At 36.2% G+C, this 27,416-nt stretch overlaps 1 protein-coding gene across 3 annotated transcripts in view; it reads left to right on the top strand.

The window, feature by feature from the left end:
• The window catches only part of LOC140159007 (ras GTPase-activating-like protein IQGAP1), a 142,563-nt gene extending 115,898 nt beyond the window's left edge, over positions 1 to 26,665 (top strand). The window contains exons 21-43 of one of the 3 annotated variants that reach the window (XM_072182316.1): positions 33 to 175; positions 612 to 782; positions 1,435 to 1,518; positions 1,717 to 1,788; positions 2,105 to 2,174; positions 2,683 to 2,769; positions 3,343 to 3,464; positions 4,279 to 4,583; positions 7,235 to 7,312; positions 11,921 to 11,995; positions 12,700 to 12,849; positions 14,644 to 14,869; positions 15,472 to 15,636; positions 16,306 to 16,373; positions 16,869 to 17,001; positions 17,873 to 17,975; positions 18,955 to 19,096; positions 19,661 to 19,855; positions 20,708 to 20,822; positions 21,519 to 21,679; positions 22,207 to 22,329; positions 22,740 to 22,848; positions 23,944 to 26,665. In XM_072182316.1, the coding sequence (XP_072038417.1) occupies positions 33 to 175; positions 612 to 782; positions 1,435 to 1,518; positions 1,717 to 1,788; positions 2,105 to 2,174; positions 2,683 to 2,769; positions 3,343 to 3,464; positions 4,279 to 4,583; positions 7,235 to 7,312; positions 11,921 to 11,995; positions 12,700 to 12,849; positions 14,644 to 14,869; positions 15,472 to 15,636; positions 16,306 to 16,373; positions 16,869 to 17,001; positions 17,873 to 17,975; positions 18,955 to 19,096; positions 19,661 to 19,855; positions 20,708 to 20,822; positions 21,519 to 21,679; positions 22,207 to 22,329; positions 22,740 to 22,848; positions 23,944 to 24,057 (3,011 nt within the window). In that variant the 3' untranslated portion in view covers positions 24,058 to 26,665. Of the gene's footprint in view, positions 1 to 32; positions 176 to 611; positions 783 to 1,434; positions 1,519 to 1,716; positions 1,789 to 2,104; positions 2,175 to 2,682; positions 2,770 to 3,342; positions 3,465 to 4,278; positions 4,584 to 7,234; positions 7,313 to 7,779; positions 7,813 to 11,920; positions 11,996 to 12,699; positions 12,850 to 14,643; positions 14,870 to 15,471; positions 15,637 to 16,305; positions 16,374 to 16,868; positions 17,002 to 17,872; positions 17,976 to 18,954; positions 19,097 to 19,660; positions 19,856 to 20,707; positions 20,823 to 21,518; positions 21,680 to 22,206; positions 22,330 to 22,739; positions 22,849 to 23,943 lie in introns of all 3 variants that reach the window. The other 2 variants (XM_072182317.1, XM_072182318.1) reach the window with 2 other exon arrangements.
• Positions 26,666 to 27,416: the final 751 nt, after the last annotated feature.

Below are 27,416 nucleotides of genomic sequence, written 5' to 3'. Positions count from 1 at the left end.
GCCACCTAATTTCATTGTGCATTGCATTTCAGGTGGTTCCCCTACAAGCTGGGTCAGTCATCAACTCAAGAACGGTATGCTGTTCTATTTCAATCTGGACACGATGGAATCCAGATGGCTAGAGCCAGAAGAATTTGAATCGTCCAATTCTCAACTGTCTAAACCAGAAGTGCAGGTCAGTATGGCTGGGTTCTGACTAAAAAACAGACCATTAAGTCTTAAGGGTGTTCCAGGGTGTCCCGGTACTGCTTGGATATTTGCAATGCACATGTGCAGTTTTGATCAATGATTAGTATCTCCAGTTCTAAATATCTTGATTAGCCGTAATGACATAATATTTGGAAAGATTAGCATCCAAATAATCGCAACCAAGATCATAGGTTCAGATATGGTGTGTACCTTTATGTAACATGCAGCCTTGGAGGAAATGAAGTGATTATGATTCTTTTTCTAAATTTTAAGATTATCAATTTCAAATCTGGTGTTGCAAAAATAAAGTATAAGTAAATTAACATCACTTTTTCAAAATTCTAAGATATGCACATGCAATTGCAAAGTGAAATTTTAAGTTGTATGATTTTAATATCTATGATTATCCTACATTATTTTAGGCTATCTTAACACGAGTCACAGCAGACTACGACAGAGGTCTCCTGTTCAAGGCCAACGAGGACAAGATCGTCTTACTACAGTCACACACAAGAGGAGTACTAGCAAGGAAAGCATACCAAGAGAGACTAGACTTTATCAAGAGACAGCTGCCTGCTATTATCAGGATACAGGTATGGCACCCCAAGAGTGTGATCAAAATTCACTGTAGTTCCCACAATTTGATGCGTGACCAAACAATAAGGACTAGAGGGTAGATTTAATGGTGATGCATATGATGTTAATCAGTGCAAAATAGTGCACCTCTGCCTTTTTTTCCTGATAGAGGCCAAATTCAAAATTGATTGGCATCATTGTAGGCATGTATTTTACCAGGGATTGTGGGATCAGTAGTGAAATTTCATTTCACCTGCATGCAAACAAGCAGGAGCTCGAAGTGACATCTGTGTAGCGGGTATGACCAAACATCCTACAGTGTACTATTTTCATTGGAATGCAAGCATAAACAGTAGATTCCACCTCTTTGAATTCAGTTCTTTGATGTGAATTGCAAAATAGGAAAAGGGATGGCTTCAAAAACCCAGTTCTTTGGCAGAACTAACAATGTTTTGTTGTTCAGAACAACCCAACCGCTCTTTCTGCCAGGTGCAGGCGGTTTGTTTCTGAAGTTAGCTCTAAAGGAATACAAAATGTTAAGGTTCTTCTAGATTTGTACAATAATCAGTATGCTTCTGTTACTTCTGCAGTAAATTCATCTAGTTAATACGTAGGCTCATTTAGGAATGATTATAAAAGTACTTGAAGAAATGTTGTTTTCTATTTCAGAGTTGGTTTAAAGGTAGGAAGCAGAGACAAGCTTATTCGGACAGAGTGAATTATATGAAGGAACACGAAGAACAAGCAGTCAAGGTATGCGAGTCTATATATTCAAAAGTAAAGAAAATTTGTATGTGGAAGGCAATTAACATTAAGCTAATGCTATACTTGTCTCTTTGTACACTATACATGGTATGTTTTTGTAAAATTCTTCTTGTTCTTTTTTGCAAGATCTTATTAGTCCATTCTTGATATTATATAATGAGATTATACAATTGTTTATTTATACAGATCCAGTCCTATGGAAAGATGCACTTGGCCCGTAAGGCTTACAAAGAGAGACTGCAATACTTCCGTGATAATGTAAGTCATAATAAAACGTCATGCCAACTACTGTAGAAGATGATGTTAAATTCAATTAATGATGACACAAAACATCAAGGATAACAAAATGATACTAAGGATATCTTGAATATATTAAAACTAGACAAAGAGTAAATGATACAATCTTAATGTCGGGAACCAGTGAACTAATACAAACGCAAAATACACCTGAGCAGTGTTAAAAATCAATATGCTAATAACTAGATCTACAAAGACCAATCACTTGAATAAGCAAACAGATACAAAATAGAAACACAAGTAAATTGTGTCTTCATATATATTGTTTCTATAACAGGCTTCAGCAGTTGTCAAGTTGCAATCATTTTGGAGGTCTAACAAAGCCAGACATGACTACCATATTTTAAGTAAGTTTCTTATAGCATTTCTGTGATATCGCAAAATAACGCATCCAATATGGTTTATATTTTCATGCTATCTTCACATTTCTTTGTGTGTGATTATATAAGATTGTATGATATTTACGTATGAGGCACCATTAATGACCATTGTTAACAGCACCTCCTTGAAGATGCTGTCATTATTCTTGCGCATTGTTTTGCCAATACACTGTACTATGCATGTTAGATCCAGTCTGATTAAAACAGTTCATAATAATTATATTGGCATTTGAGCGATCATTACATCCTCAAGTTCAACCATTTTTGTGTGTTAATCAGAGAGCACTCATCGGCAATTGTGGAAAGTAATTCATCTGAAGTGGTTAAGAAGTTCTGTGTACCATCTTCCTTTATTCAATAGAAACATTATAAAGTCTTCATGCGCAGTGAGATCATAGATAATCTAAATAAGTAGATCATACTCATCCCAGCATATGCTTCTAGTAATGATATTTCCCTTATTCTCAATCTACAGCTCATGAGGAGAACCCACCAGTGGTGGTTGTCAGTAAATTTGTACATTTACTAGAACAAGGAGAACAGGATCTGAAGGAGGAATTGGGTAAGTAGCATTCATTCATTTCATTTGAAGCAGACGACTGAATGTCTTCATTTTTTCCTCTGAATGTGAAGCAGACGATTACCATGTTTCTCCACGCACCATGATCTATAGCTGCTGAAGCAATAGTATCTGGTTGTAAATTGTTGTTGGTATCTCCCAACAGCTTCTGTATATAAATTGGACAGCTTGTCCTTTGTTGCCTTGGTCTCCTTTTGTCATGTGATGGAACGTAAAGAGCATATCTTCTACAGGGCTCCTCTACTGACATCTTCAGGAAGTGCCTGATGAGGATTCGAAGTTGACGCCTCCCTACTAGGTTGATAAGCGGCTGGGTATTAATCATAGCATAGATCTGGGTGCTATTCACACAGTCAAGGGACTGGATGTTAAGCTTAATCCTGTTGCATGATGTTGTGAATGCATGTACATGTCACCAGACATTACCCAGGATTCACATCCATATAAAAGCACTGTTACACAGGTGGTGGTGAAAAACCTGATTTTGGTTGCGATGCAGATTGATTGACTTATATTGAATGGACTTAAATATAATTCTTATTTTACCATCATCAGAATTGCAAGGCCTGAGGGGGAGAGTAGTGAAACAGATTCGAACCAACCAGCAGCTTGAGAATGACTTGAATTTGATGGACATCAAGATTGGATTGCTCGTCAAGAACAGAATAACATTACAGGTATGTACATAAAAGAAGGTATTATGTGCAGTGGTTGCCTTGTGCAGGATTTGAAATTGTGTGTACGACTCAGAAAGTCAAACATTTGTCAGCAGATGTTCAACGACAGAGGAGTCACAAATTTGTCAGACGTTTATCTTACGTGTCACCAAGATCAATGTTATTTGTGAAGTGACTGAGTTGCTCCAGGAAGCACTTTACAAATCATACCTCCATACTTGACATTATGTGCACTGATTCAAGTTTAAATTAGGGAAAGGCAGCCATAGGATTTATAATGTTTTGTACTCGGGTTCAGAGTTCAAATCTAAGATGGCCCACTCAGGTTCAGGGTTCAAATCTGAGATGGCTCGTTCAGGTTCAACTCTGAGATGACCCACTCAGGTTCATGGTTTGAATCTGAGATGGCCATTTATTTCTGCATTGGACATAATGCAGAAGTAGATATTGCTTAAAAAAGACTACATGTTGAGGACAGTTATAGTAATATTTATTCCACAAATGGAACTAGTAATGAAATTACAATGCTGATCATCAAGGCTCAAAATATGTGTTTGTTTACCACAACTATATTATAAACAGATTCTACAGAAAGTAGCCGTTGTGCATACTTTTTTGCTACTGACAAAATTTTGTCATGCAGGGACTATTTTGGGGAATTTGAAGGCCCACATGTATTTTGAGCCCTGCTGGCCATGCATAATTTCAAACACTTGCCTCTTTATAGTTGAATGTGTTCAAAGTATTTAGTAATCAATGCCATGTTAATCAGATAGATTGTCAAATGTAAACACACATAATCTTTGAATTCCAGGATGTAGTTGCCGGTGCCGGGCAGGGCAGAAAGGCACGTCGCAACACAGGCGACTTCAGCCGAGAGAAGGGTCTAAAAGCCCTGAGCAAGGAGAAGAGAGAAATGTTGGAAGCCTATCAGCATCTATTCTACCTCCTCCAAACCAACCCCAGCTATCTAGCCAAACTCATCTTTGCGATGCCACAGAGCAAAACAACAAAATTCATGGAATCTGTCATTTTGACATTGTACAACTATGCAGCCAATCAGAGGGAGGAATACTTACTGCTTAGGCTGTTCAAAACAGCTCTGGAGGAAGAGATCACGTAAGTCATGTTAATTTGGTTTTTCTGTTGTTGTTTTTTTGTAGATAATTAATTACCGTTATCTTCCGATGTGATTAAGAAGATCTGATAAGGGCTTGAAGAGCTACTAATTTAATGAGTGTTGAAATCTTAGTTGTGAAACTCAATCTTTTGCTAGTTTGCAGTGGTTTTTTTTGGATAAATGGGTGCAGTGTATGTTTCAGATGTTTTTTTAAAATCTATTGTTTTTTGTGTAAGTTCATATTTTCTTTGCAAAGCTATGTTAACTTTCATATTAATGCAACATTGTTTGATTTAATTGACATTTCCGTGTGCCCTATTTTGGTCTGATCATCAAAATGTATAGACCACTTGACATGTGACGTCATTGCCCGGCAGTATACGTATGCGCCCAAATTATGACAATTTCCATTGTTCTTTGCCCTGCAGTGTGCGTACGCATCGTAGTTTGCTCAGGGTACGTGCAATTTAAATCGCCCACCACATTTCATATAGTACAAGAAAGCCATTGAACAGTGTAGCAGTTCATTCAAGCATATCGATAGACCAGTCCCTCGCCTTTGTTGATAAACAATGATGTCAAGTGGTCTATATAATATAGAATATGTATGCTTTTATCAAATTGATTTTATCATATTTTTCTTTCTAAAAAAATAAAGCATTTTTGATCAAAATATATGATTTGCATTTTTTTTATTCCTGGTGATTCAAATAGCATTTATATTTATTTCATTGTTCAAACAATCTTTTGATCATATTTTCAGCCAAAAAATATAGCCCTTATAATTTCACATTGATGATTTAAGTAGTTTCTTCACATATTGTATGTAGTTAGACACATGAATGCACTACACACACATACACCTCCTCCTGATTTATTAATTACATGCAACCAAATCAAACCGCCATCAGAGATGTACATTTGTCTTCAGGTCGCTACAAGATTCCTATTATGGCCGCCTGCACAGGTACACCGTTGCCAAGGTACTTGACTGGTACACACCTACACAGTACCAATGCTGCTACTGAACAGGACTTATCAGCAGTGGTACTGCACTGGTACTCCCATGGTACTACGCCTGTGCAGGCGGCCGCAATAGGAATCTGGTAGTGTAGGAATTGTGAGAATGCATGGTTTCCCAAGCTAAGATCACAACCAAAGTGTGGGTTATAGGTTTGGACATTGACTTTGAGAATATTTATTAAATAAATAAATGGTGCTCTTATTGGAAAAGGCACACCGAGTATGAGCAAGAAAGAGGAAATTTTTGCTGTTAACAATGTTTCGGTTTAATGGGCCACACCATGTTTATATGAAAAGTCTGCACTCATCAAAATATTTGGGGAGTTTTCGATGAATGGCTACTTTTGCAGCTATTATTTATCTGTGATTCAATTAGTATTTTTACCCTTTTCATGCTGATCTTTGCAAGGGGCCCTAAAACAGATAAAGTTCGAAAAGTTCACAAAGGTTAAAATTAGGGTGGGTTCAATAATTAGGTGGAACAAGAACTTGGTCTTTGCGTAAAGAGTTCAACTATTTTGACCTCTCCCCTTGGCCTAATAGTGAAAAGAGGGTATTCAAATGTAATAATAATACAAATGAATTTTGTGGAGAAACTGTTGATTAAAATATATATTATCAGCCTGAGAAATTAAATGTACATCTCTTGACACAACACTGCCCTTACATGTTTCATTGAATACCATCATAACTGCTCATTTTGATGATTGTTTAATTTTATCGCTCCCACCATTTTTTCTTTTGTATCTCTTTCAAATCTCACCATACGTACATGCCCTGTATGTATGCGTATATGTTGTGCGTATCATTGTACGCATAAATCCACGCTACCAAAACGTGGATTAATATCTGCCCATCACTGACTGTATCTTCTATGGTAATAGATTGATGTAAGTAATGTTATGTTGTACACTTTATGTGTTTTGTGATACCTGTTGGCTGTTTCTATATATATATCTATATATTACTGGAGCAAAACTTCATCTCACTATATTCATTCCATGGTGTATTTTGTGTGCGCTGTTTTTACATACTTGGTACTCATGCCATCCGCCTTTTACCGTATCTTACCATCCATTCCAAAGGTTTACACTATTGTCTGTAGTTTGTAGCTTAAGCGATTTCACCGTAGCAACCCACTTTTTCTCACCCGCAGTTTCCACAGTTCAGCAAGTTAGTTGTTTGTGCACAAATGATGGTTTGATCTCCTGATAGCATGCATTATGCCTACAGGAGATTGATTTGTCATTTATGTTGTGAAGTTTTTGTCACTCTTATATCGTTGGTATTTGTTTGCATGCCTTTTCTCCTTGTAGTACTCTGCTTTTGTGTTGTTAGATGGTGTGGAGGAACTTACACCGCAAAGTTTGTGGGCAACCCAGCAGCACTGTAAATTGTATAACCAATGGGTAGCCCCCAGAGCACTGCAAAGTTTGTAACCCCAAAGCTGTGTTGTATTTTTACCCCCACAGTGAAGTTTGCCAGCACTGACCAGCAAAGAAACTTTTAACCTCTCCTCCCCTACTCCCAGTGCTGTGTAATTTATTATCTAAAATAAGTAGTAACATAATCGTATTTTTTGACCTCCATTGTGGCATGCCTTGACCTATCTGTTCAAACCCATTAGACTTGAGCTGGTACAGGACCTGTGCGCCGTTTTTCAGAGCTGTTGTTTTCGTATCTATGACACGGTACCGCCGGATGCGTGAGTTATACGATGAGCAGGCACGCGGAGCACATGGCACATTTGCATGATGCCTCCCTCTTCTGTCTGCGCAGCGTTTAACATTGCTTATGCTCGGAACGCTCGTGGATGGAATATATATAATAATATATATAATATAACCTAAAAACAAACTGAGAATTTTGAAGATGTTAATATCATTGTTACCCACCCACCGATCACTTAGGCCCGTATGCCACAGGAAGGTCTATAATATCTTGCACACACATACACAAACTAACGTCGGTTTGCTTTGAGTTTGCAGTAGGCCTAAATTTGGCACAGGCACAGGTGATCAGCACTGTCGTATCAAAAGTGTGGGTAACATAATAACCAGAATGGATCGGTTTAACTGCTGGCATGATACGATAATATCTTACCAAGTTTGGTTTTATTTTTGGGTAAATTTGAGTTGTTGATTTATCTTTGTCTTTTAATGCTTTATATAGTGAACGCCCCATTGATGGCAAAGGCCTGATGACGTGAGTGCTGCCAGTTACTGTGCTGGACGCTGTGAGCATAAAGGCAGTTCTGCTTTGAAAAACGATATGTGCGCTAAGCTTTTCCTGCTAACAAGATGGATTCATTATCAAAGTCTTTGAATGCAAATGTTTGCCGCAATACAAAGTGTTTGGTTCTTGAAAATTTATAACAAACTTTTTTTTTTCTTTTGTACTTTTCTTCATTTCTGTTGATTTAGAAAAAACATTCTCAGAATTATTATTTTGTAGAATTGTGGTATACCACATGCGCTTAGAGAAATCTATGCCAAAAAATCAAAATGCTAATAAAAAGTTTTATTTTCTAGTGAAATCAAATACTTTACATATTTCAAACATTAGATGCAAAGTCAAAGTCTCTTATATAACCTGGCGATTTCAGATTAATGCATGCCTTTTGAAAGTTAAGATCTCCCTCTGTGAGCAAGTTGCCCATATTTCAACAAAGCAGGATTTTCTTTATGCGCATAGTGTCTAGAAACACTGGCCAGCATGGCTTGCCAGCCGAGCTTACGAAGCTGGGCTCCCATCATAGTGGATTTTAGCAATACTATGCATATGATGCTGATGGAAAGACCATCTCGGTCTTGATATTCATTCACTTTCCTTTTCTTTAATTTGGTTATTTTTATTATTATGTTTTGGTTAGAATAGCAGAAGAACAAACTATTTCCTATTAACATGATAATCTGGTATGCATGGCAGTGCATGAGCAATATATACCAGAGATGGAAACTTGTGTATAACATGGAAAGTAGAAGTGCTATTTCAAGGAGTCTATGCATTACATTTAGATTTGAAATCCATAAAACATTGCTTCATCTCTTATTAATGATTGTTTGTCCTGTCAAAAGGCATCAGTTACAGCATTAATTTGCAAAGGGCCCATACTTAATAGCCAATGGGCAGCCAAGCGGGGGAATTCCTCGTTCAATGAGAGCTTGAAACATTATGGAAGCTGTAGCTTGGGTGTGGAAGGTTGCACACTGGTAAATAGGCAGTAAGAGATAGCAAAGTTATATTTTATTTTTTGATTGGTTACTCAGATAATTATGTCAAGTAATTAACCAATGAGGGAAATTGTAAGAAAGGCAATAGAGCACATGGGTTAATTATCATATTGAGACATTTTGGAATAATTAGTACCAGTTAAATTACCAACTGTCAACTACCTCAAACTTGGTTGGTGTAGATAGCTGGGTGTTTTGAGCTGATCAATTCATTGAAGATAGTATTTTTTGCACTGGTTGTGTTTGAAATGAGGTGCATGGTATGTGGAATACTTTGAATTGTTGCCTGTCATTTGTATGTATTACATGGATTGTGTATAATGCATGAGTAATATATAATTATCATTGCAAGTAAAGTTATACACTTGTTACAGCCTTAAACACTTAAGGTTTCATTCTATGCAAATTTCAGTTGATTCCGATTTTGCGTTTGCGAGTTATGCCGGATTATGCGTATTACACTGCTCCATAGGCCGCTGTTGTAATTTCGTTCTGGTACACCAGAATGTAATTAAAAGTTTACAATGTTTTTGCTAAACGAATTAATCTGTAAGAAATATTTGGTACATACACATTATGTAGCCAGAAGAGACCAGTGGTATAAAAATCTCAACTTTATTTGAGAAAAGTGGGGAGATGAGGCTGTGATCACGAAATGCCCTTTTAAGATAAAATTTGGTGACTTTTCAACATGGATCCCGCGACTTTCTGTAGTTTTCTGTCCCATAGAAACCAATGGTTAAGATAAAAACTGGGTGATGTTTCAGTGATATGATCCATGATAACTGGATTTGTGAAGGAGCCTCTCAATGGCTGACTTGAGTTGTGACTATACTTTTCTAACTAAACTGTAACTGTTAATTCTCCATGACAAGAAGATGGTATCAGTTTAAAAACTGTTTCTTTTTGTTATATAGTTGTAACATATTATAGTCAGGTGGTAATTATTAATGGGAGCATGTGGCATACTAGTTATTAATGGGATTTATAACTGGGATGATTTGGGAAACATAACATACATATTACAAAGGGTGTTAGTGGTCAACTGTGTTCCAATTCAGACACATTTAATAATGTAATGGTAGTACAGGTTCTTAATTAGTTTAGAAGTCATCATTGACATGGGTATTTCATAGGCTGCCATTGGTTAGCATTCAATACCACCATGAGAGTGATTTGCTATTTGACATCAATAGTAAGTAATTTTTGACATGGGGAACATATTTCATTGGTTGATTAAAAATCATACATGGTTAAATGAATTAATAGCAATGAATAATGTTTCAGACACATTTATTCAAGATTATTATGGAATTTATATAATTAAGATTATATGTGACAACACAGTGACAATGTATTTACGGAAACAGTGATTTTCTCAAAGTGTTTTTGTTCCGAACAATGTTTATTCAGAAGGGTCGCTAGACCAAACACGCTTTTCTATGGAAGGTCATAAACCCTGAAAAGTTTTTGCTCCAAAGGGTCATTTGTCATAATGGTATTTAGATGGAAGTGCCATTTGTCAGAACATGTTGTCATTCTCTCAATGTTTTTTGTCAGAAAGATTATATCGCCGAAAGGTTTGTTACTTTGAAAGGTTTTTATTCCGACAGGGCATTGGTCCAAAAGTGGTATAGAGGTCATTACTCTGAAAGCAAAAAACCCTTCTGAATGATATTCCCGGAGAAACAACCCTTTGGGGCAAAAACCTTTCGGAGCAAAAACATACTTGTCATTTTTTCTTTTGGAGTAAAAACCTGACTGAAAAAAAAAAGACGTGGAGGAGAAATGATCATTTAGATCAAAGATTGTTCGGAATACATTCAGAGCAAAACCCCTTTGGAGCAAAAGCCAGGGGTGTGAGAGTTTCAGACTTTTTGATCTTGATTTTTATCTCTTTTTCATCACTTCCTCTGTACAAAAGTATAAGAGCTTTCCAGATTTCAGAGTTTTTCAGATTTTTTTAAATCTGTGGTCACTCACACCCCTGAAAAGCAAAAACCACTTGAAACAAAAATAGAGACCTGCGCCTGTATTAACTGTTACGGCTTCCACCGTTCATTAAATGTGATCTGGACACTGAGACACATCAAAGAAACTGGAAACATTCATTATACCCCAGTCTTGGTCATAAATCTGTCAATCAGAGTGAGCAGATAATGAATCCATTGATACTATGTTTCAGAGTCAACCCGCATTTGGGAGACAACCATTTTCATTTCAATTTTAAGGCAAATTCTATCTCTGCAATCCATTGTATTAAACATTGTTGGGTGTTGTCAACAAATCTTGTACATTTAGATCTCTAAACAATTCCATGAATCGTTTCATCAAAACTGCAAACATTTGTTGCTACTAATAGTTATGTAATTAATTTTATTATATATGAATGGATGTTGTAAACCCATTTTGTTCCTAGCAATTGGGCACTTACAAATAACCCTTATTGCCAAAGCTATCCACCCCATTTAAAAAATCTTCCCATTTCGTATCATTATTTCAGCTCAAGATATGCACAGTTCATTAAATGTTAAACAAAGTTCAATGCTAAATATTTTAATCAAAGAAAACCGAGTTCTCCTGTTAAATTAGAGGAAGTACAAGTGAAACTGTGTATATCTTGATTCAAACTTTCTCTTAATCATGCATGCCTGTAATTTTATCATTATATTCTTTCTATATAATTTTGTCTTTAAGAGTGATATTAAATCTATTTTAAGCCTACACTACTAGACTCCTATTGCTGCAGCCCCAGAGGTACTTTGTGGTTACTCCAAGTACCAGTGCAGTACCAGCACACCACCAGGTACAGGTACTCTAAGCTGCATGGCAGTGTACCTCTGGGGTGGCATTAATAAGAACCTAGTAGTGTAAATTTTCGCTCGAATGGATTTATACATTTTAGTTTAAATTATACATTGAAATTTCTTCATGAAAATTTGAATTATTTTATTCTCTTTTATAAATTGTTCATTTGTATAATTTCATAAATTATCTTAAGGTAGCATGAAAACTGAAAAAAAAAAAAACATTGTATAATTTTAATTTGTTAAATCATTGCCTGGTTTTCATTTGTATAGATCAAAAGTGGACAAGATGTTGGAGATTGTGACTGGCAACCCTATGGTTATAAGGATGGTTGTCACATTCAACAGGTAAGTTGCCAAATTCAGCGAGTTTGTCCGATTATGGTTATAACATGCTATGTAGTGGAAAGGAGCATAGCGTTCTTAGTGACGTATTTTGCGTCTACATCCGCTGCTTGTTGTGGATAATGGACTATTTGATATATCAATTAAAAGGGGCTAGAATGCTTAATGTCAAATTGCTTACCAGTTGAACTCAAGTTGACTAAAAAAAAGAAGAAAAAAGTGCAGTGATTTATAGTGCGTTATGCACAGGCACAACACCTAGACGTGGATCCACAAGCAGCAGCACACTCTGCCGCAGTGAGTAAATCACTGGTATAATCAAATGCAGCAAACCTTTGACGAGCGCGGCTACCGCGATGTTGCAAATTCGGAGCTAAAAACGGGTAAGACGCACAGTTCATTCATAAATTTCCACTCGGCAACAGTAGATTGCCTCAGCAGCCAATCAGAGACAAGTGTGTCCAACGCAGTAAATATGCGATGTATACTTAAAATACGGGCTCGTCAAAGGTTTACTGCATTTGATTATAGCATTTGCACTATTGCTACTATTGTTTAAGCAGCAGCGAGTCGGCTCTCAATCAGTATGACTGCTAGTATGTCATGAGCATTTAGCATCAACTTTTCCTTACTGTGAGAAACTTCAAAATGTAGTATTTAATGTATACAAATATTTGAATGCATCATGACTGGTTTGTTTTCAATAGGGGTGCTAAAGGTCAGAGTTCACTGCGTGAACTTTTGCAGCCATTGGTGAAGAGTGTACTAGAAGATAAGAGTCTTAACATCAACACCAACCCAGTGGAAGTATACAAAGCATGGATTAGTCAGACTGAGACAGAGACAGGAGAAGCCAGGTAAGGCCCCCAAAAATAATTGTTTGTTTGTCTTCCACAGCTTTGAAAGAGGAGGTGCAGTTGTGCGGATGTATTTTTTCCCGGATTTGGCGTATTCCTAGACCGACAATGTAGCTAGAGCTAAACGCTACAATCATTCATGGTGACTTTAAAAAAAAAAACCTTTTGTTTCTTTGATATGCAAAGTTATAATTTGTGTTCATGTCATAGTCTTTTAATGCTTTCAAAATGGATATAAATCCAATGTATTTTGAAGTCATTAATAATAATAGACTATGACATGAGCACAAATTATAACTTTACCTATTGAAGATGCAAAATGTTTTTTGGGGGGCTTTTTATTTTCAACCATGAATGATCCTAGCATTTAGCTCTAGCTAGGTCCAGAGATACTCCAAATCTGAAGAAAAAAAATAGTGATCAGGCCTTAATCTGAGGAGCAGGTGGTAGAGAACAGCTTTTTGGGCCTAAGCTTATTAAGCTCACTCCATTTTTTTGCATCACACACAAGGTTAGGAATTCAAAGGTCACAAACTCTGTTGAGATGCGGGTACCTGCTTTTACGGAGTAACCATTCCAGATACCGGTTAAGGTTGGTCTGAACCCTGGAATTATGAAAACTTTCGGGCCTCATAACTGCTAATTATTAGTCTAAAGAATATAAAAGTATACATTTTTAGAATGGAAATGACTTGATGAATTCATCTGTGAGGTCCAATTTGGGCCAAAATGCTCATTTTTGGAGAAAATCCCCAAAAACGGTTTTTTTTGGCCCACATTTTTTCGTGCAACGCAACAAAAAAATTGTTTGGCCAAAAAAATTTTATTTTTTTTTTATTAATTTTTAAAAACTAGATAAAAATATCTAGGGACTGTTTTTTCATTTTTTTGAATTTTGACCAACTTCACCAAAAATATTTGAAATTAGAGCTAAAATGTGGCTTTTTATGATTTTTTTGAAAATTTTGTATTTTTTTTTTTTTTTTTTTTCAAATTTCTCAATGTTGGTCAAAATTCATATAAATGAAAAACGGTCCCTAGATATTTTTATCTAGTTTTTAAAAATTAATAAAAGGTTTTTTTTGGCCAAACAAGTTTTTTGGGATTTTCTCAAAAATGAGCATTTTGGCCCAAATTGGACCTCACAGATGAATTCAGCAAGTCATTTCCAGTCTAAAAATGTATACTTTTATATTCTTTAGACTAACAATTTAGCAGTTATGAAGCCTGAAAGTTTCCATAATTCCAGGGTTAAGACCACCCTTAATAAATGAGATTTATTGGACCACAGTGGTCAGTAATTTTCTGTGTGTGCATTTTTGTGTGTAATTTATTGCACTCTATGCATTTATGTGTTTTAAAAAAGATTTTATATTGGTTAAATTTTAAAATATTATAAATCTCAACATGAAGTGAAATTAGCATTGACATCACTTGTGTCAGAGGTGTTGGAAAAAAACAAGCAATAATGTATTTGCAGTGTAGTCGCATTGTTTCACAAAAATTTGCTTTCATAAGTATTCTAGTGGATACTTGGGACTTCTTGCTATAATGAAAGACAGAGATTAAACGACTAGTTTGCGTCTGAAATTCTGCCAACTAGACAGAAAATGTCATACTGTGCAGGTCGGCAACCAATCACGGTGCGCCTTTGCCCTGACGTCAGACACGATTTAGTCTTTTATCTCTGTCTTTCATTATACACCCATGGTAGAAATGTTGTTAAAAAATTGATAGTAAGCTATAGCTTTCATACATGGATTACATAAACATATTACTTGTTGTTGATTTCAGCAAATTGCCGTATGATGTGACGGGAGCGCAGGCTTTGGCGCATCAAGAGGTGAAAGACAAACTCTTTGAGTGTGTCAAGTGTCTAGGAGAAGTAGCTAACCGCTTCCTCACACACATCGTCTCATCGGTGGACAAGATTCCGTATGGTATTCGTTACATTGCCAAAGTTCTCAAGCATTCTCTGGAGACTAAATTCCCAGAAGCGTCCAGTGATGACGTGCTCAAGGTAGGTGTTGATATGAAAAGACCAAGTGGATTTTAGACTCAGGTAGCACATAACTGAGGCAAAATCCCCATTCTTATTTTTTTGTAATGAGAATTCACGCATATTTATGAGGGTCGATTGATCTATCGCCTGTGTTGAACGATTTACCCATGCACAGCATGCTTTTGTTTTGCCAAAGATCAAACCTGTGCTTTAAAAATGCATAGTATACACCATAATCGTCCCTTGCACTTCATGGAACGATTTACCCACATTAACCCCATGAGAACTACACGCCAATTGGCCAAAATGAAGTTTTCATTATCAATTGGACCAATCAACAACATTGTTAGAATAATTTCACCACACAGAAAAATTGGGACGAATAATTTGCAAAGCTCCATTCTGATTGGTGATTAAAGTGAAGATATAATGTAATTGACCAATCAGAAGCAATGTTAGATCGGCAGGTAGTGCTCTGGGGTTAACAGATGTACAATGACATTAGTGGCAATGAAATACAAACCATGTGTGATGTCCATCCATTATGCAGACGATGCATGTGCACTTGATATGAAGACGACTTTTACTAATGTAATAATGCTTTCTTTCCTGCCTCTCAGATTGTAGGCAACCTGATTTACTACAGATACATGAACCCTGCCATTGTAGCCCCAGATGCCTTTGACATCGTAGACATCGGTGTGGAGAAAGGAATGAGCAATGATCAAAGAAGAAACCTGGGATCCATCACCAAAGTACTGCAAAGTGTTGCATCTGGCAAGAAGGTAAGCATTGAGAGAAATGAAGGAAGGTGATGGCAGAGGATAGAGTGGGTAAATAAGTAAGAAGTCAGCGAAAACAATGGATGGGAAGTAGTAGGTTTTTATTGACCAGGATAAAACCTTATTTCTAAACAAGAAAGGTTTTATACATGTAGGGTCAGGTTAAAACAGAATTAATGGTGATAGCAATGATAACAGGTGGGAGGAAAGCTTGATCACAGGATTGTAATATTTTGCTTTATGGAACCAATGGCTCTGTGTGGAACAGGGGGGGGGGGGCAAGCCTGTATGTTTAGAACCTCCTTTGTGTGCTCTATGGACTGGCGTTATCATTCATACTATATTTTTGACTGGCGACGTTTCACATCCTATCCTGGATGCTTCCTCAAGCCGTCTGATTTTTCGTCGGCGATTGGTCAGTGACCCGTGACAGGGTCAAAGAACTGAGACATTGAGGGATCTTTTGGATAGCAGAACTGTAGGCCCCCGCCAAGTTGTGGCACAGACCTCCTCCTCTTTTCAGAGATGGCTCCTCCTGCTGATACATGAGAGAGAAATGGTCACTCAACACAGTCAAGTGGTCAAGTGGTTAATCTGATCCCTCCTGAAAATACATTAACAGCCTTTATGTTTTTTTACATTGAAAATTGTGTATATTCTTTAATGTTACAGTTTGGTGAGGATAGTGCCCACTTACAGCAGCTGAACCCATTTGTAGAAGAAGCATTTGAAAGGTTTAAGTAAGTACACATGTCTGGCATACATAAATATGAGAGGATGTTGTGTAAGGGATGGTGTCAAAAGGCAATCACAGGTGTACCGCCAGTGCCCTGAATAATTGAATGTGGTTAGACTGCTGGGTCTCCCATGCCACTGGCAATTGGGTGTCATCTCTAAGCATGCGCATATTTTTGGGGTGGCTTCGGGGACACAAACCCCCCAGGGTAAAAAGCAAAGGGCGGAGATGAAGGGGCGGCAAGATGACTTAATGAAGAAAAAAGGGCGGGACACAAGGTGCGGCAAGAAGACTACCAATATCACGCTGTATAAATGTCGGTAATTCCATTAGGAATTAGTCACATTTACAAAAAACATTTGCATGTTCTTTTTGCATGAGTGCTTGAAAGGGATGACATTTTATGTTATACGTAAGTTTTAAAGAATTTGATTTTCCAAATATATCAGGTCATCTTCCTTTAATACTTATATTGATATGGTGTTGTTGCTTGTTGTAGGGTCTTCTACAATGATGTTTGTGATGTAGCTGAACCAGAGGATGCATTCAACATTGATGAGTATTCAGACTTTGTGAACCCCTCAAAACCCATCGTGTACATGTCCGTAAAGGAGATCATTGATACACATGCAGTAAGTACCTTGCCTTTTGGCCATTATTTAAGGTTGCCTTGTTAGGGTTGTCATCATATAATGACCATCTGAAGAAAAGTATTCCACCCAATGGTCAGGCTGTCCTTGTATAAGAGGGGAAGTGTTGTCAAACCAGTGTTAATTCGCCAGCGAAGTGGTTACATAACTCCTTGGCAACTGGATCACACACCTTTTGGAATTGGTAGTACATGCCATAGAGTTTGTGTTGCGATCATTTCGATCGTGGTACAGAACTCAAAAGCGTGATCCAGTTGACATAGTGATAATCGGATTACACGTAATACTCCACTGGCGAATTGAGCTGGTTGCTATGGGCAATTTTGTGCAAAGGGGACAATGTTCCCAGATGTCCGACTGAGTAAATGCATTAGCAATAATGCATTCTGTTCATGGCTGACATTCTTTACCATCATTCGAGTAAGCAGGCCTTAACAGAGTGGGTGTTTGATAAAAGTCCATATTTTTGAAAAGATACAAGGAAAAGAGGCGAGAAAGAAATGAAGAGAAAAATAATAGGGGCAAACTAACAGAGAAATATGGGAGAAGAATTTGTCCCATCCTGTCCTGGTTGAATCTATGAGAAGGTGCATATGGAAAGCATTGTGTTGGCATTGATAATGGCTACCCTGTATATATAAAGATGTCATAAATCTGAAATGAGGAAATATAAGATATTGGAAGCTACATTTAATACTTCTAAAATCTCTAGTTGCAAGTGACAAGGAACTTGTGTCTACAGGCCCCTTACAGCTTGGATTTTCAACAGGACACACATAGTACATAGTTTAAGGAGGTACCTAATGAAGTATATACAATCTCATAGCATTATTGTATTTGTGTTTTCTTGTAGTTACTAATGGAGCATCTTGATGCCTTGGCACCAGACAAAGAGGATCCTCTTCATGAGCTTCTAGATGACTTAGGAGAGGTGCCATCAGTAGAAGACATCCTCGGTTAGTATTGAAGCCCTGATGTAACTCATCAATGGGTTAGTGCAATATGACCCATCTGCAATAGCTGCCAGGTGTCATGTTTATATAGATGTGTATAAAATAGAATGCAGATTTTGTCTACAGGGCAGCTATTGTGATGAGTCTTCTTGCATTGTTTCCTCAATATCATATAATTCTGACTTGTGCATAGTGATGAGGATACTAAAAACTAAAATTTCCATCTTTTCCTCTCGTTCCTGTTCAGTTTAATATTATTGAATCACTAAAAACTATTTTTCCCCAGAGCAAAAGAAAGTTTAAAGGCCAAAAAAAGATTGTTTGCTTGTCCTCCACCGACCAACCCTAATCTGGAAAAACATTGGTTTTTTTTTTGGTTTTTTTTGTATGAAATATGAATACCGACCCTAATTTTGGAAATTCCAGGAAAAGGTTTTTTTTCTTTCAACATTTTTGACATCCTGAAAAGTTTTCTTACAGTTTCTACATACTTCTAAACTATTTTAAAAACATGAATGAAGTGGTATACAGTAGAGAAATATCCAATTCATGACTATTTGGGCTATTTATTAAACTAATTAAAGGCATACAGTCATGTTTTGGCTATGACCTTTAAAAAAATAATAACAAAAAAAAAATCCTGACCAACCAACCCAGGTCTGAAGAAGTTGTGGAGGACAAGCAAACTGTCTTTTTTGGCCTTACAGAGACTTCCGTGCCATCTTAAATGAATGAATCCATTACTAAGTTGTTAACTAATGTTGCCCTTACTATGTGCACATCGTGCACAGTCTTTACATCACGCCACAACAAATGCGTTGTTAATATCCGTGACGACGTGACATGCTATCCTTAATTGCTCTTTAACAGACTCCCTGAAAGCTCCAGGAACCAATCAAATTTAGCGCATGCATGCTAAACCATAGCCACTAAACAAGGATATCAAATCACAAACCTTTACATGTTTCTTTGTGACTTTCAGGTGAAGCTCCAGCAGACTTATCAGACCCTCAGGCAGAACAGGTGATAGCAAGTATGGCCAAAACTGAAATCTCACTCACACTCAATAACAAATTTGAAATACATGAAGATGGCGACGAGGACACGAAGAAGCTGTTCCTCAAGTAAGTACCAGGGTTACTGCACCTGTAAAAGATTCTGAAGTAATGCTCAAAGTTAATTTCCAAATTATCTGTAAATGAATTACATCTGACTTAATCAATCTGGGGGCCTGGTTTTACACAATTTTGACATTCTCTGTATTCCTACTACCACTTGAGATGAGTCTAGTATTTATTCCTAGCCTTCATGTTAAACGAGACAAACATTGCAGCTGACAAATGCATCCTTTTAATATGGATGTCATACCGCAGAATCTTGGCATGTTGCCTATGGGGATCAATGCTAAGTCAGGTACCGTGTGAGCAAACTGAAAAATAGCGCAAATAGCGCGGGCGTACACAAAAGAAACTTTGCGCGTATGATGAGCGATGTCGCCAGGTCTAAACGCTGTACTACTGGCGTCAGCTAAATTTGAGTACGCTTAGAGGACGCAGGCATGGAAAATTCCAATCTGTGTGTTTACTAACCTAAGATGGATGTATACAAATATATTCTTTCTTCACAAATTCCAACTTTTCTGATCTCCATGTAATATACTAATCTACTTGTTTTTCCTGTATCTTCAGAGTCAAGCGTCTCCTCGTTGATGTTATCGGCTGCCAATCAGGGGATTCGGTGGAACATATTCTCACTACTCCAGCCACAACAGACCAGGAAGAGGCACATAGGTTACTTGTGCAGAAACGCATGAAACAAGATGAAAGCCTTAAACATGACTCGACAAAACTCACGAGGAATGCTTCAGGCTTGGATGACAACAAGTGAGTACTCATAACAAAATGTGATGATATCTAAGGGAGAGCGTGTTCTGGTGCATGAGATCCTGGGTTCGATTCATGTTGGAAGACAATTGCTGAGGTCTTGGGTTCGATTCCTGTTGGGAGACAATTGCTGAGGTCCTGGGTTCGATTCCTGTTGGGAGACAATTGCTGGGATATTGACCTGGAAAAATAAAGTCTGAATTTAATTGTCTATCTTGAGATAAAATCCAGACTTCCACTCTTCCCATGGTGCATTTAGAGCTGGGTATATGAGCCATGAGAGAACTCCATCCTTCGGAGGGGCCTTTAAGCCGTCGTTCCTGTGTACAGAAGAGCCATACCTGTACATGTAATTTGCAGTCAGTTTCAAGAAGATTAGGGTGTCAACGTGTTAACCCCTGATTGTTCCCAACCCATCTCAGTGTTCAAATGGACCTCAACAGAAATAAGCTTCATATGAAGCTTTCTTGGGTTATCCAGGGTTATCAAACCTGAACAAATCAAATCATGATGAAACAAGGTATGCTCTGTCATAGTGTATACTGTAAAGGTAAACAGTAGATGCATGAAACTTGTGGAAACATGGATGTTGTGTTAAAGGAAGTGGTTTGATATGATTTTGTACAGTACAGTTACGAAAGTTTTTTTGAAGTGTAATGATTTTAAGAGTTTTAAGTTACAGATTAGGCAAATTATGTACAAATATTATGTAATCTACCGCACAATTTTACAGGGCCCTGCAGGCTAACGTGACACATTATTCAAATAGCTCCACTTCAAAACTCTAAGTTTACCATTTAAACAGCAGTTTTAACATTGAAAAATGTTATTAATATTGTTTTGTATTTGCAGATTGCCAATTGAAGCCAAAAAGCAGAAGATTCTGAAGAGCTTGCGGAAACTAGAGGAAGCTGGTCGGGTTTCCAAGGAGGATGATTATCAAGACTTAATTAACTCAATTGCACAGGTACGGGCACAAAATCATTTAAGGCAGCTACTAAAATAAAGGGCAGCTTTTCACCATTTTCTTCAGCCATTCTAAAAACTTGCACAAACCTTTGAAGAGGTTATTAAACTTTTAACATTACTGAAATTGATGTTCTTAATTATTTAGGTTTGTCAATTTAAGTGTGAATTTGCACTTTAGCATTCTTTTGGTCAGGCTGATGTCACACAAGGGGAAAAGCCTTATAAAACCATTGTGCACATGTGTAGTTCCCTTCCGTTACTCAAGCTGCTGCAAAGGAGACAATGTTCCAGGATGGCTTACTGAGTGAATTACACATTTCAAACATATCAAGTAAAAATCTAAATTAGTGTTGATATTCATTTGTATGGTAAAACATTTGTACCAATTTTCAAAATGTGGGTTGGTCACAGAAGGCAATACACCAAAATTTGCCTAAGCTACTGCTGAAATCCATAAACCCTGTATGGACATTCCTGAATCTTCCACACAGGGAGTATGTACTTCAAATGGGCTTACCTGAATGGGTGACTCCATTTGAAATCTCTACACCTCCTGTGTGGAAGATTAAGGTCATGTCTTCCATAGGGGTGTAGGATTTCAACTGGAATAGCACAAACTGATGTTTAGTTACCAATCATCAGCAAACTTTAAAAACATATTGATAACTAAATTGTGTGTCATTATATTAAACAGGATATACGCAACCAGAGGAGATACAGGCAGAGAAGAAAGCAAGATCTGCTGAGGATGAGAGGAACACTAGAAGGCCTGGAGAACAAAGCAACGTTCTATGAAGAACAGAATGACTACTACAACCAGTACATCAGAACATGCCTGGATAACTTACAAGCAAAGTAAGAAACCATTCATTTTCCAAGAATTGCCAATTAAATTGATAATAACAAATATAGGCATATGTATTACTTTGTGGGAAAAAAAATTAAAAACAACTATTGGACTTTTACTGATTTGCTAAACTATTGCTGTAAACAGATCTTGCTCACAGTATTATATTATATATGATGCAATCAATTAAAATTGGTCTGATGTTGACTCTAATTTTTTTTACGTAATTTTAAAAGGAAACCTCTAGCTATGGCTTACAGTTTGTGTGTGCCTAGAATCCATCCAATGCTCAGGCAAATTGCTGGTGTAATCAATACATCACAATGCTCAAAATCATGCTGAAGATTTGAATTGAACAAAGTTGGGCAGTCTCTGCATATGGGTTGGTAAGCAAGACGGCCGTGGAAGGAAGTGTGTTTATTCCATATAGACGGCCAGTTTACCGACCTATATAAGGATATAATGTTGAAACTGTGATAATGATATATATTTTCAATTATTTCTTTATTGTTGTTTTTATTTGTGCATCCATCAGGAAAGTGTTCAAAACTGACGAGAAGAAGAAGGGTAAACACAAGGCCAGTAATCTCAAATACACTGGTGCAAAACTGTATGAGAAAGGAATCATACTGGAAATTGAAGGCTTGGAAGAACCTCAGTAAGTAATACATATCAAAATACAGTCCCACCTCTCTTATCCGGACCCGGTTTAAACAGATCTCTCTGTTATCAGCAGTGTGATCATCAACTTTCATTCAAGATCCAGTACTTTGGATATGTGTGTGTGTCACAGTAAAGTAAGAAAATAAAAATCTGATATACAAATTAATAGACAGAAATGATAAAACGGTGTCAATGCAAAGCTGCATATTGGTAATGTCTCCTATTCTGTGCGCAAATTCTTAGAAAATATTGTGTTACAAGATTTTTTTTGTGCGAATAGAAGATATGTGTAAAAGTTGGAAAAACCAACTATATGCCTACATAATAATTATCTTTACATAAAAACAGTGACTATTAAAATATCATGTTTTATTCTTAATTTTTGTCACTTTATATCTCTTGCAGATATAAGAATGTGATGTTTGAAATAACCCAGACCTCTGACCCAGGTGTGTTTGATGTCAATGCTAAATTCATGGGTGTGAAGATGGACTCAATTCAACTTGTCTTCCAGGTAAGTCAGTTTGCTCCTAGTTGATTTGAAAGTTTGTATACTTAATAAGTATTACTTATTGTCTTACGCCAGCGGTAAGACCATAAGATCAGCCTTGTCTGTCCATCCGTCCGTCAGTGTAAAAAATATCGCATTCTCATTGAATTCTTGAATAACCAGGGGCCATTTCACTAAACTTTGCGAAGCTTTGCAAGTCTAAAATTCAATCATAATTTGAGAAGCATTGTAAAATCCATTTCACTACGATGACTTATGATTGGTACCCTTTGTATAAAGTAATAGGGATTTACTACAGGGACTCTTCGTAAAGTTACGAAGAGTAGAAGGGTATTCGTCATTTACGAATGGTTACTTGAGTGTGAAGAAGTTTATTGAAATACACCACAGAAGTTTAATAAATTTGAATAGAAATATGAAACACAACAATCTTGTCAGTTTCGAAAGTAGGTTGCTAGGAAATTGTATAATTTTTTAGAAGATGAAATACCACTTCAGGGAAGAGGGAACCTTGGAATTTGTTTGAGTTTTATACTTGAAAAATCTATCTCAACAAAAGTCACTCAAAGGACAGGAAATTGCAATATCTTAATCATATTTGGTGCTGCATTTTTGCTGCATTAAGGATCAGTTTTGGAATTATGGCCTGAAAACCAAAATTATTTTTAGAGTCAGGATTTATGGTAACATACCTCAAATCACAAGTATTTGTTAGATATGAAAATTTAGAAGTTAAGGAAAATCAAAGATTGATTTTCATTCGACATATTGGTTTCATACTGCTTAATTGTAAATGTACAAGAAAAAATCTCTCATTTTTTGCTTGAAAATATAATTGTTTTTGGCAGATATCTCAAATAATAAAAATTTGATGCAGTAACATTGTTCCTGTAGAGAAGCCTTTTTGTCTCACCTTATACCAGTTGGGAACTGGAACAAAAGTAAATACACACAGGATGTCACCTGAGATTTCTGTGGACAGACGATATAATATGAATTTGGACTTCTGCTCCATAAAAAACATAAAGATTGATTTTAATTTGAATACAGACTGAATGAATAACAGCCAATAATGTTTTTCTTGTTTCTATCTTGTAGGATTTACTACAACTTCAATATGAAGGAGCCCAGGTGATGAATATGTTCAACAGAGCCAAGATAAATGTCAATCTACTTATCTTCATGGTCAACAAGAAATTCTACGGAAAATAAGTCCACCTCAAACATCTTGTGATCTGTAATCGCCATCAGCTATTGACTGGTGTCTTTTTTTCTACAAAATAAAAGAGCCTTCTGAACGTGAAAATTTACGATGTATATTTTGAAGATGAAAAATATAAAATATGCCATTTGTTTGATATATGTAAAGATGTCCTTATAAGTTAAGATTCACAATTTTTATATATTAAGTGTCAAGAAAATCCGATTCCCTCTTTGTAGCCAGCCTGTCATGTATATATATAAGCACATCATATTTTGAGATGTGTATAAATAAAGTAAACTCATTTTCCAGTTCTGTACTCATCAAAGTCTTGTTTTTCATGATGGGGATTGTGATGTTGTGATAATATTAATTCACACGACTTAATTTATCTTTTACTGATGTTCCTGAAGCATTTTTGCAAATTTGCATAGCCAAAAAGGACCCTGCACAGGTCCATGCTCAAGGGATTAGGACCAATGCATGCAAATTATTTTGCGTATTTTCCCATAACCAATGGACCAATCAAAACTTTTTTTACCTTCTTTTACACATTTCCAAGCCAAAATTCTTCCTTTTTCATATATTGTGGTATTTAGTGTATATATTTATGTATGTGGCTCGTTTAGTTTAAGCTTCAGAGAAGTAAAAAATCAAAGATATTTACAGGTAACATGAATGGTCAGGAACCGCCAGAAATCAGAAATCACGTCTTGAGGGTGATTTTGCTTGTGCTAATTGGCTTAAAACTTGCCGTCCAGTTTGAGGGTTAAAAATATGGCAGTAAAAGCAACTGCAAAATAAACTAATTTTATGATAGTATTTTATCCATATTCATATATTCTGACCAAAAACAGTTTACCAGGGTTTCAACAAAAACATCAGAGAAATATATAATGCGACTAAAAGCAATCAGAAGACTTAATGTGGAGAATTTAAAAATGCAGTTGATATAAAAAGAAAGAAATATTCTTTTGAATACTCAGTTTTTCTTTTTCTTTGGTATAAAATGATGATATGGTTGGAATGTTTTCCATTTTGTAGAGAAAGATTATTTTTTATTATTGTACAGGATTGTTTTTCATCATTTTATACCATCGAAAAAGAAACCTGTCAACAGAAAAACTAAAATATGATATTGAAGATGCACAACAGGAAGTGTCCCTATTTCAAAATGGTGTAATATTTGTTATCGTTCAGTATGGAATGAGTTTAGGAGCAAGAATATGAACCATTGTGTTATTTCTGTAAGAAACATGTATAATGGGCTATTCCATTTGTCACTATCTGCCACAGGGGGAGTATGAATTTCAAATGGAATGAACACATTAGCAGCTCCATTTGAAACTCACTCTCCCTCAGTGGAAGATTCAGGTTGAATCTTTCTCAAGAGGGTGTATGAAATTCAAATGGAGCTGCCTAATGTGGTCATTCCATTTGAAATTCATACTCCCCCTGTGGCAGATATTTCTAAAATCTTCCACAGGGGTAGTGTGGATTTTAAATGGAATAGCCCAATTATCTGCTTGTTGGTTGTAGTTAGATGACATTGTCTTAGATTGAGATGTAGTTCAAACAGTTATTGTGCCTTTTTTCCGGATTTGTAGCTGCATTATCAAAGAAAAAAAATTGTTGACTGCCTGCAGATGCTGTATGTTGTGTTTTATTTGTCGTCGGGTTTAAAACACAGTTTATGTTGTAGGGTGAGGTAGAATATACTCTGTCCAGTCTGTCCAAGTATGAACAATATTTATGATATGACATTTAGGAATTAAACTAGGTGCATCTACATGGCATGTATTGTAAGCATCTACAGTCCAAACTCCTTTATCCGGTCCTCTCAGATTTCAGTTATCTAGATGTGTGAATTTCACAGGGAAAACATGTTTTTAATGCCTTTTCACATTAATTTCATGCTCTGAAGTATTCAAAATGACATCAATGTGGCGTATATGTCACTCAAATACCATCTTTCAGTAGTATTTTTCCCATGTTGAATAATATTTTGTTGTTCCAATTTTGGTATAATTCACTTACTGCATTTTTCACTTATCAGCCGAATGCTTGGTCCACTCATGGCCGGATAAAATAGTTTGGACTGTACATGTATTTTGATGTAATCATAGATGTTTGTCATCCATGCTGTATAGTCCACAACAACATACCTTGTACTCAACATTGGCCAGAGTATACTTGAAAGTAGTAATAAAGGTCTGTAGATAATTTAGTTTGTTTATGCATGCACATAAGATGCAAAATGTTGTACGATTTGAGCTAAGAGCTACTTGCATTGTCTGAAATCCCAACTGCTGTTGATGTTATAATCAAGATATCCATTAATAATAAGGTTCAATTAGAAGAAATTTACACAAATAAATTTTCTGTAAGTTTAATCTTTTGATGCTAACTGGTGATTAAGTGGAATTTGAACATAAACTGCTTTGTTTTCATGGTAAATTACTTCACAAATATGAAGGACCCATTATCTTGTTGCAAGAATTTTGTGTAAATTCTTCAGAAAAAAAAGGTTTTATGACAATGCCATTTTGAAGCAAAAATTTCTTACAAAAACTTGAATTAAAAAACCTGGCAGATTAAGTTATTTAATAGGAATTGGTTTTTTATAAGAATATATTTATATATAAACACTTCTGAATAGAAAAACACTACTGATTAGAAAAAGATAGTAGTTGTTCCATGTTGATGAAGCTCCCTCTGGACACTTCAGAATTTTGTTAAATTTGCTTATGATATAAAATGTGTTATTTATTTTAAACTTTGCATAAGATATGGTGCGAACATTGAAAGTGTATGTAAATCTATGTGCAAGTTATAAGTTTAGTCGGAAAAGTTCAAACTTGCTATTAAGTTAAATTAATAAGCCTGGCAAACAAAGATATATTTAAAGACAAGCTCTCATGGTCCTTAATCAGTAGACCATTTTTATTGTTTGTCTGATAAAATTAAAGCAATGGACTTTTCCAATTGCAATCCAATCACCTGTATGGAAGACACAACCTTAATCTTTCATACAGGGAGTGTGAATTTCAAATGGGGTTACCTGAATGGGAGATACCATTTGAAATCTACACCCCTATGTGGGTGATTAATGTTAGGTCTTCCATAGGGGTTTATGAATTCTAAATGGAATTGTCCAATTCTGTAAGAACTACAGAAAGAGAAAAGTATGTAAATATTGAAATATAATATTTTCTTTGCACATCTTTGTAGGGAGGTTAAGTGATAGATTCCATTTTTTTTATCTTCACTGTTATTATGTCCATTATTTTCTGTCCTATTTATAGTATATTTTGATTTCTAAGTTTGTTCTTATCTGTTTAAGCAAATTGTTTGCAAATTGTGGTCAAAA

This window comes from Amphiura filiformis, chromosome 8 (assembly GCF_039555335.1).
Source record: "Amphiura filiformis chromosome 8, Afil_fr2py, whole genome shotgun sequence".
Lineage (NCBI taxonomy): Eukaryota > Metazoa > Echinodermata > Ophiuroidea > Amphilepidida > Amphiuridae > Amphiura > Amphiura filiformis.
This window is presented reverse-complemented; position numbering and strand designations above follow the sequence as displayed.